At 36.4% G+C, this 10,864-nt stretch overlaps 1 protein-coding gene across 1 annotated transcript in view; it reads right to left on the reverse strand.

Annotated features, from left to right (window-relative positions):
* Nucleotides 1–759: 759 nt before the first annotated feature.
* LOC107681425 (brain-specific angiogenesis inhibitor 1-like) overlaps nucleotides 760–10,864 on the reverse strand; it is a gene marked incomplete at its 5' end in the record, with an annotated part of 56,818 nt that continues 46,713 nt past the window's right edge. Inside the window, 6 exons of the mRNA XM_016477723.1 lie at nucleotides 760–2,349; nucleotides 3,319–3,477; nucleotides 3,576–3,611; nucleotides 6,586–7,238; nucleotides 8,921–8,960; nucleotides 9,048–9,143. Coding sequence (XP_016333209.1) covers nucleotides 2,155–2,349; nucleotides 3,319–3,477; nucleotides 3,576–3,611; nucleotides 6,586–7,238; nucleotides 8,921–8,960; nucleotides 9,048–9,143 — 1,179 coding nt within the window. The remainder of the gene's footprint in view (nucleotides 2,350–3,318; nucleotides 3,478–3,575; nucleotides 3,612–6,585; nucleotides 7,239–8,920; nucleotides 8,961–9,047; nucleotides 9,144–10,864) is intronic.

Consider the following 10,864-nt stretch of genomic DNA (forward strand, 5'->3'; position numbering starts at 1 on the left):
CATGGCCACATTTTCCCTCCCACTACATTCCCGTGACTCCAATCCTAATGTATTCTTTTAATGGAATAATAACACACATTCATTATCACAAGCATTTATGATTGGTTAAATCTTTATCAGTGGATTTATAGGCTCATCAGATGAAAATGCAGCGCAGAGAGCAGTGTTATTTTAGTGTTATTTATATACTGTAGTATTTATTAATGTTTTGAATGAACTTTTATTGACATATTTGAAGAGTTAATTTGAAAAACAGATTACAAAAATCATGTTTTTTCATTGTGCATTCCAATTAATCTCAATCAAACTGCAGTTGGGCTATTTTGATTAGGTTAAAAAAATAACTAAAAATACTAACACAATAAAACATAATAAAAAACAATTTTTGAAAAAAAAAAGAGTTACAGTATCTGTTTTTGCAAATAAACTCTTCATTTTTAGTTTGTTTGGATTCATTTTTATTAGTTTTCCTTTTACTAATTTATGTACATAAATTTTTCAGATAGTAATCATATTTTAACGCAACATTTTTCCTTTTCTTTTAAAGTTTTAATTTTAAGTTTAATTTTTTTAAACTTACTTTATTTTAGCTTTATTTCAATAAACTAAAATCTATCCATCCATCCATCCATCCATCCATCTATCTATCTGGACTCTGCAGCCGACGAGACGTCAAACAGTTTCACAGTGCCATAAATACGACATCTAACCCTTTATTATATAGATATACTTTTTTATTAGAAATATGACACATTCATTTTGTGCTCTGAAAACTGTACAATAACAAAGAAACCCCAGTGAACTTAAAAAAGGGAGTGTGGAAAGGCAGGGAGGGGAGGGAGAGGAGGAGAAGGAGGGGTTGATGGTGGAGAATTCAGGCAAGTACGTATCATCTGGAGTGACAGTCAGTGATACCAAAATACACACCGTTACATGATGTTACAGAACACTGATAAAGTCCAGTAACCCAATGAGATTTGGGGGGTCTCAGAATCGCAATGATATCTATAATAATGTTAACAATATTCCCCAAGCACAGTAAGAAAGATATTTATAGGCTAAAATTCATTTTGTAGAACTCTTCAGTAAATAATTACAATGCTGTACAACAGGACTCTGAGGAGTGAGTCTTGTGCTTTCTCTGTGTGCGACCACAACCTAACCAGAGAATAACACCCCTCTGCAGTTTCATATATAAGACTATTTATAATATATATATATATATTTATATATTCATATTCATCTCCGTTTTCTCTTTCAAACATGATTCTGCACGCATTCTGAGACTCAGCAGTTTGTTTCAGGTCTCTCAGCTCCAGTGATACTGATGAAAACATCAAGCGAATGAAGACGTGTCGGTTCTCATGAACCCACCAGCTGGACCACTGACCCGCTTCCAAGCTGAATCTTACGCTGAAGTCGCTTCGGTGTCGACTGACTTTCAAAGGATCCCGAGGTCGGTGTGGTGCACGGGACAGCACAGTGGTGAAGCCGTGGGCTGTACTGGCTCAGAAGGGCATTTGAGACCGATTAACAGTCAAATGGCTTTGGGCAATCACGTCGCCTCTTGCGCCCCAAGCGTACGCATCTGTTGTGTGTCACACTGATCAACAACGATGATAATAAGACTAATAATATTCAAGAATTTGATTTTGAATGACGTGTAGCTCACCTGATTCCTACCGGGCAGTTTGAAAGCTTTCTGTTGTAGCGCTACTTCTCTCTCTTCCATAAATGTGACATGATCACTAATATGTGTGTTGTGTGTGTATCCAGAGGTGTAAGAAATTGAAGGCCACTCACTAAGGCTCATCTGCTCTCATTCTGAATTCCAGTCCTTCCCTTCAGTCAGTCACTCCCAGCATTCAACTTGCCCAGTTCAGCCGTTCTTGGTAGCGCCAGCTCATTACCACAGCAACAGGCTCAGACCTGGATTTTCGAAAGTGTTATGATTCGCTTTGACATTAAGGAAAAGGCCATTCCAGGATTACAAAAAAACAAAACATCACAAATGAAAATTGCACAGCCATGTTGCTTTCTCTCTCTTTCTTGCATACTTTTGTTTGTCCGCTCTCTCAAATCTCATTCCCTCTCTTTGTCCCTTTTTCCTGCGAGTAGAGTTTGTTCTGTTTCTCTGAATTCTCTGGGGGTCTCTCAGACCTCCGTCTGCAGGTCCATGATCTCTTGGCCCACCAGAGGGATGGTGGCGCTGGCCTTCTCCCATTCCACCGCTTGCATTTCCAGAGGAGAGGCCTGTAGAGGCTCCAGCTCCTTACGCAACCATGACGGTGGTGAGTGGGTCTTCCTGATGCCCTCCCACACCCGCTTACTGGGGGTCTGCTGCTTGTCCTGCATTAACAAGAATAATAATAGTTTAGGGTGAATTTTTTTGTAAAATGTCAAGTAACGTCCTAGTTCGGTGCAAAATCAGGTCACCAGAAGTGCAACCGCACTATACTTGTCGAAGTGCTGCCTATGAGGCTATCGACCTAGACGAAAATGAATATTATTATCAGGACTTATTATTACATTATTATTATTATTATTATTATTGAAAAATATAAGTAATTAATTTAATGTCTTTGGGTCAATATAAAGTTAGTTAGATTTTGATAATACAAAAAGTAAAAAAAAAAAAAACGAAATTAACAAAAAAAATTTACAAAAGAATTAAGCTACAGTATGTATTGTAATTAGTAATATCAAGATAAAAAAAAAAACACGAATCAAATTTAATACATTTTCAAATAGATTAATATAGAAAAACTGAACTGAATTTAATTAAATGCTGCTTGCCCTGCATTAACAAGAATTATTTTTAAATACATTTTCATTTATTATATTATATTATAAACTCTTGTCAGGAAAATTTCACAAAACCTGTACACTCCAATTTCTCAATGCAAAGTATAATTTACACTACTGGTAAAAATTCTAAAATAATTTTCAATGTTTTAATGTTTTATCAGAATGATTTCTGAAGGATCATGTGATACTGAAGACTGGAGTAATGGCTGCTGAAAATACAGCTTTGTCGTCACGTGAATAAATAGCGTTAAAAAAAAAAAAGATTTGCATAGAAAATTTTAATTTGTAATAATATTTCACAATATTGTTGTTTTTACTGTATTTTTTATCAAATAAACGCAGCCTTGATGAGTATTAGTCTTTTTTTCAAACAATCGTAGTTATTCTAAAATTTTGACTGGTAGTGTATATTTTCTTTTGATTTTGGTACGAAATATCTTTTTGTTTTTTCATGAGATCCTCTTAATGACAAATAGAAAAGGAGGGGGAATGATAAGTATAAGTTCGTACACTAAGATTGGTTTTATCGCTGCCTCCTGACGACACGCTCCATCTCTTCCCAGTCTTCCCGTCCACTGGGGGAGAATCTCTGTCCTTCTCTGCATGCTGCAGCTTCCTGTTTAAGTCCTGGAACATGTCCTGGTGGCGCTTCCGTGTATGCATGATCTTCTGCAAGACAAAACCCGCATTTAAATCTTTGCAGAGATGAATGAAACTGCACCACACAAGACTGCTGTCATTTGTGGAAAGATTTACATTACACTGACCTCAAAGTCCAGCTCTGCATAGCGTGATTTTCGTCTCTAAAAGGGCAAATAAGAAAAGGATGTTATTGTGTGTCCTTTCAGAGTTGTCTTGGGGGAAACCAGCATATGGGTCATTCCCAAAATATAGTGACAAACATGTCCTTAGACTTTTCAGTCATAAGAAAGACTTCATATATTTCAAGAAACTCCATATAAAAGACATAATTTCAATACTGTACATAATAGTTTAATCTTGAACAATCTTTTTTTCTGGTATACATTATTTATATATTTACTATTTATACTAATTTTGTTTTTCGAGTTCAAGTGCAAAAAAAGAAAACAAAATGTAAAAATTAACTTTAGAGCAAATAAAAATGAAAAAATAAATAAAATACTAATATAATTTTATAAATATAACAATGTAATACAATTTTTTTTGTTTAAACATTAGTGCAAAATACAAAATATAATTTAATATTAAATTAATATGTTAAATAAATTAACATTTAAAGCAACTAATATAAAAGCAATTAAAGATTTTAAATAATTTCAGTATAAATTTAAGCTATTTTGATTTTGAAAATACAGAAAGTAACTAAATCAAGTTGTGTCTTGTGATTAGTAGTAATGTCAAGATAATAAATGAATAAAATGTAATAAATCCTAATAAATCCTTAATAATTAATATAGGGAAAACAAACTGAATTTAATTTAAACACTTAACATTTTGTAATATTTTGTAAGTCAATACGGTTTGAGAATGACCCAAATGCAATAAGCAGAGAAAAATTGATTGTAAAATTTCGGGCACTTTGGACAGATTTTGTGAAAGCATTGTGCCGCTTTTCTATTGCACGCTTCCGCCGAGCTCCTGGCATGAGCGTGCGGTAAACAGCTTGTGACCGAATGGCCTTTCTTTAGCCTGTCGGAGAGCGTCTGAGGGCAGTCTGACATTCTGCCTGCGCTGTGCGTGGCTGCAGCTGTGCACCCACAGTGCATTCTGGGAGCATGTTTGGCCTGAGGTGAGGAGGAATCCACGCTTGTCATCTGCTCCCTTTTAAAGCATGAGCAAAATCTGACCTTTGCAGAGACTTTCTTTTCTTAGAGGGATAACTGCAAATGCAAAGAGGCATCATTTATGTAGCCTTCTGTCATTCCTTCCTTTTTGAAACTGCATATTTTTGATTCTATTAAGTGTTTCGACGCAGTTTTTATTGAAAGTGAGTGCATGTGCATTGGCTGATGTCAGTTGAAATGTAACTCTGAGTTCATTCCTTCCTTTTTGAAACTGCATATTTTTGATTCTATTAAGTGTTTCGACGCAGTTTTTATTGAAAGCGAGTGCATGTGCATTGGCTGATGTCAGTTGAAATGTAACTCTGAGCCACGTAATGACAGTCCTCTCCACAAACATGCTTTTTTCACTCCGCACACAAATTAGGACACTCGCTCCCTTGTGGCAGGTATGACGAACATTGATGTAAATTCACAGCCTTGTAGGCAGATGGGTCTACAGAGAGTTTCTTTGGACCAGAAACCAAAGTGTCCATCAGTTATTAGAAATAATCATAGCTGAGAAAAAAAGTACAAGATGAGGATGAAAAGACATCGTGATTTAAAAAAAGAGCAAAAGCAGCATCTACAGAGTTGTAAGACGCAAGCACATTTGCGCTGATTGCCATTAAATGTTAATGAATAGTCATTTAGAAAGCTGTTGTGTCACTGGGGTTCTGATTCATTTAGGTAGTGAATCTTTCAATACAAACTGTGATGAGCGTTTTCATTATTTAGACAAAATGAAGTCAAACAAGCTTGTCTACAATGAGGAAAAAGGTGCAGGACGTATAGCTCTTTGCAACCCTCTACAAACAGCTTAGCAAAAGAATCGCCAGTTTTTTAGTTCACTCGCCAGACTGTCTCATTTAATGTTTCTGTAAATAAAGCTAACAATAATATTAATAACGTAATACTACTGAAAAATTACTTTAAAAACAAATTTCAGCAAATTTTAGAAATATTTACAAAGAAACACTGAATTAAACATTACATTTTGAAGTAGAAAGACTCAAATGGCATTTTCTTGTAAAACATACTCCATTATTCTGTTTTATCTACAACTTTGAAAAATCATTTGTTACAGTGTACTAATTATACTACTAATCATATAAAATGAACTAAGGTCTGATGATGAGTTGCTGGGCTTATGAATATTAATCACATTGTCTGCATTCGCTCAAACCGATTTGCTGAAATCAAAACGGAGATGGCAATCCGTGAGCACTAGCCAATGACATTGCCGGTTGTGCATTAGCTCCACCCACTACTGAAGGAACTGGGAGTGGCTTCTGCTTAAATAATTCCATACAAACTCATATTGACAAGAAAAACAAGAGGATCATTTACATGGAGCTCATTGTTTCTTAATGGTATATATACGACTCTCTCGCTTTCTCTCTTTGAGTGCATGTGATATTATATATGATTATATGATATCAGTAAGAACAGTGCACTATAAAGACGGCAAGAGGAAAACCCCTCAAATGCTCAGAATGTTTGTGTACGTGAGTGAAAACATAACACCAAAGACGATAACTATAACGTGAACGGAAAAGATATAGTTTTTAAAATCACTCTAAATGTAAAAGAATAGAGTTTACACCACTATATTCAAACTATAATGATAATGACACAAAGGAACAATATTGTTGGAATCCCTTTCACAGTGATTTTAGTGATAAAAACATTGACAGCCAATGAGAATCAATCAAAGCAGCAAATGACAAAATAATAAACAGAACGTTATTGTGCGTTGGTGTGGACACTGATATAGTTATTGTTCTTGGTTCTCTAACTCAAATCACTGGCGAGTGAAATAAAAAAAAAATTGTTACTTTAAATATTGTTAGCCAGTGGCTGATGATATGCATAATTTAGTCGTCTAGCGTTAAATTTTTTCACGTATGCGAGTGATTTGCTCGCAATGTAGAGGGTTGCATTGTTTGATCTCATGATTATCATTGTTTCTTACCTCCAAAGAGCTCATAGACAGTGTTGAGACGGTCTCACTCTTAGACATCATTCCGGAGTTCCCAGAGTCCCCTTGCTCACACGTATTTGCCATCTGGGACTCACTGGAGATGTTCTGCATTGTCTGCACCGGGGAGTCCCTCTCTGAGCAGGAAATGCTGACTCGGTCAGTGGGCAGGCTCTTCAACCCAAAGCCTGGCACGGGATCGGTGCCAGCGGGTTTGGCCAGGTGGATGAGCCTGGTCTGGGGTAACTGTTCGATGCTGATGTTGTACTTAGTGGCTTGGTCATCCTTGCCACCCTTTGTGGGCCTAAGGGTGTTGTTGTTGTTGGGCAAGAGAACGTAACCCTGGCCTGACCCACCTCCTCCTCCTTCGGGACCGCCGCTGTCTCCCTGGGCTCCATCCAGTTGCTTGAAGAGCTCGCCGTCACAGATGTAAATAGATTTGGCTCCGGGTAGCTCGGTACTGACCCCGGCAATGCCGCCTTTGTCGCGGCGCATGGTGAGAGTGTGGCTGGCGTAGTCAGCGACGTTTTGCAGGTGGACCTTTGCCATGCTGGCAGGAAGAGTGTTGAAATTGGAGCCTTTCTGTACCGTGATCTGCTGTGAAGCTACCTTCTCTTCACCTTGTTGGGAGGAACGCTTTAGGGTGCCTGCAAATCAGAAGGGAATAAGCCTTAGTAAGTGAAAAGAGATCACAGCAGAGAAAACACATGCTGATTTGATAAAGCAGTGCTACATTTGGCTGCTCTTGTATCAGCTCGAATTATGTAATTAATTTAAATAAAACTTTGCTGAATCATACGAATAATACGGTACATGGTCTTACATGGTATAGAACAAAAGCAAAAACAAAGACCAAAAACCAACAAATGCAGCTGATTGCAAAGGGCCTTAAAAATCAGTTTTACTTTTTCCAAATTCTGTATTCTGTAGTAATCTGTGTTTGTGTTTGCATTTTAACCATTCCATTACATTTTAGTCATTAAACAGCATATTTAATCAATTAAAGGCACAATATGTAAGATTTTTTTATTAAAATATCCAAAAACCACTGCCCATGATTCCACACTCAGTCACGGTGTCATCAAACTAGCCTTGTCTATTTGTTTATTTTGAATACGCGCCCTCGAGTGGTGAAAATTACATATTGTGCCTTTAAATTTAATGAAAACACATAAAAATATACTTAATTTACAATAAATGTTTTTAAATTTTGCACAGCATACATTAACTTCATAAATTAAAACTAAATAAAAATCTCTTGATTATGACAATATTAACAATAATAATAATACTAAATAATAATAATAAAAATCAAAACATTGATTTTTGATGATGATGATTATTTTGACTTTCAGAAGTACATTTTACTACACAATAGTAATATATCTCTATCATAATTTCTTTGAGTTAACCAGATTTTTTTTGGCAAACTGCCATGAAGACCTGAGTTTCTGTGATTATTTTACATTTTAACATAACTTTTATATTTTTTTTCCCCAAATGTGTGTTTAAGTATGTGCAGAAAAGCAATTTTATGAGCTAGAAAGTTTAATGGATAGACAGTACAATTCTAATGAAACAGATAACGTATTTTAACTTACAACTGACGAGTCCTAAAGATTGTTTTGATATGTTTCAGAAAAAAAAAGAATCATCAAAGATGGGATTATAAAAATGGGATTATAAAGGATCAATCTCTCTTCTTATTTAGATTTTCCCATGAGTACCAGCAAGTGAATTATACATTATGTGATTTATCAGGTAATAATTGGCTACTTTACAAAAGGACAGTAGAAAACAGGAGCAAGCAAAGTTGCGAAATTGTTTGAACTTTGAGGGTCGCATTATGCTTTGCACAATAATCCAGCCAAGAATTAAACTTTAGCTTCTGCGAGACATGTGAAAAGTCTTTAGAGCAACTAACTGAAGGAAGGCTGATTGAAGGCTTAATTTTTAGTCCTTCACACTTCAAAAAAGCAAAAAATATCACATCACAAGTCTCTATTTCCAGATGCTAGCTTGATATGTCGTCTTGACAAATAATCAGAATCCCATTTCCGATAGTTATCAGAGAAGAAAGCTGCTATCTGATAATGAAATGTCGTGAGCGACTTAATTAGGACAGGCCGGCAGATCTGAGGCACGGCAGGGGAATAGACAAGTCTATTTATCTGCATTTTGCTTCACGCCAGCTATCAGATCGTGTTCTGAATCTCCTTGAAGAAAATGCATTGTGTGGCCTGTAAAACGGCACTTGTCTCGTCTTAACCTCTCAGAGGGATGTCACAACAACTTTAAGTGACCGGAGCGTATGTTGCGAGAGACTCACCTGATCGACAAGCCATGTCCACATCCTTTTCAAAGTCGGTCTGGAGAAAACAATGAGAACGAGAGCTTTAAACCACAACTTTACGCTTAATGTGTAACAGAAATACAGATATTTAGTCGCAATTCACCATCAGCTGAGCATGGCCGTTCTGGAAAGATCCATTAGAGTCACCATTTCCATCCTCTTGACGGTCAACAACACGACACTTTACTGCCTCTTGTACCTAATTGATTGTAAAAAAAAAAAAAAAACACAACTAGCGGCCACAGAATCCCCTTCCAGCTCTCACTCAGGGCAGATCTCTGTTGAGGCTTTGGGAAGAGTGCGGGAATAATAGAAAAGATGCCGTCACGTTAGTTTCGTATCTAAATAGGCCTGACTGAACATGTGGGACAAACATCTAGCGAGAAAAAAAGAAACTCTATATGCAGTGCATGTACGTATAGATTACCATCATTTATTTCCACTGACAGTCTATGTAAAATGCTACATGATAAGATTTTGATGCTGTCATATCAATGACATCAAAATCTTCTTTTGAATTAGTATGCCATATGGAATTTGCTTGATTTAGGCTGTGAGCAGTTTATCAGTCCCACTCTGCATCTGTCTTTGGGCCCTGGAGAGAGACATGGGAACTCGAAAAAGGCTGAAAAACACACACAAACTTTCATGCGTGTTGACAGCCGGAGATCGTGCATTCACAGACTCAAGCTAAACCACAGTCATTTTAGGAGAGACATTAAAGTCATCCACAGTCATAACTGTTAATATCGAACTCTGCATATATATGTGTGTGGCTTGTTTTGTTTTAATAAACTGCAGCACACAAATCATGTTTTCAGTACAGCATACAACCGTATTTGAGATTTTTTAAATATGCTTCTACAGAGGATCTTAAGACTTCAGTGTCACATGATCCTTCAGAAATCATTCTAATATGCTGATTTGGTGCTCAAGAAACATTTCTTATCACAGCTGAAATCGATGTGTTGCTTAATATTTTTTGTAGAAAATGAATTCTATGACAAATAAAAACTTTGAAAGAAAAAATACTGCCTCCAAATTTTTGAACGGTAGTGTATGTAATGCTGTTGTACACAAAATAGCCACATGCAAAAAAACAATTAAAGCCATCAGCTTGGCATGGCTGCCCAAATGGATAGGAAGTTGATTCTGCTACTGGCAGACATGTAGATTAAACCCCACATAAGAAATTCAATTCCAAGCAAAAGGCCAATGTGACCAATAAAACCTCACTAGAGTCAGTGATATTAAAAAGCAATCAGCATTTTTTGAATTACATGCTAGTCCTCGTGGAGGTGGAGGGACTTCAAAGACCGAGCTGATATGATCCTTTACCAAATATTGAAACACACTTTCTCATTTATTGTACCCTCCATTTTTGAAACAGTTTATCTTTTGTTTTGTCTTGCCGCAGGTAATAAACCAATGCATAAATTCTTGATGAGAGCCACGACAATTTGTCAAAATGCACTTTAATACTCTAAAACTGAAGAAAATGCCAGCATTTACAGGTGAACAGAGACTATCCAAAGTGCTACTCCTTTACTAAGCATAATTAACAGCAGCGCTTATTAATTAGGCTAATGAAAAATGCTGCGTTTAAGAACAAGGGCGAGGGAGGGAAGAAAAAGGGAAAAATAATTAAAAAATCCTCCCTCTAAATCTAATTCACCTTTCCCATCTATCAGCACCAAACAACGGCAGCCAGCCTTGAGTTAATCGGTTTCCGCAGAGAATGCAATGCGGCTGGAAAATACTCAAGCAAACATATTGATAAGAGTTTTGGAATTGCAAAAATATTTCCCATTATTACTTAAGCACAAACAGAACTCTTGACTTTCAAAAAAAAAAAAAATTCCAATCCGATCCAAAATGTCCAGACAATGAAATCCACATACAAGCATTCTTTTGCACACA

Source organism: Sinocyclocheilus anshuiensis, unplaced genomic scaffold, assembly GCF_001515605.1.
Source record: "Sinocyclocheilus anshuiensis isolate Anshui unplaced genomic scaffold, SAMN03320099.WGS_v1.1 scaffold2066, whole genome shotgun sequence".
In the NCBI taxonomy this organism is placed as follows: Eukaryota; Metazoa; Chordata; class Actinopteri; order Cypriniformes; family Cyprinidae; genus Sinocyclocheilus; species Sinocyclocheilus anshuiensis.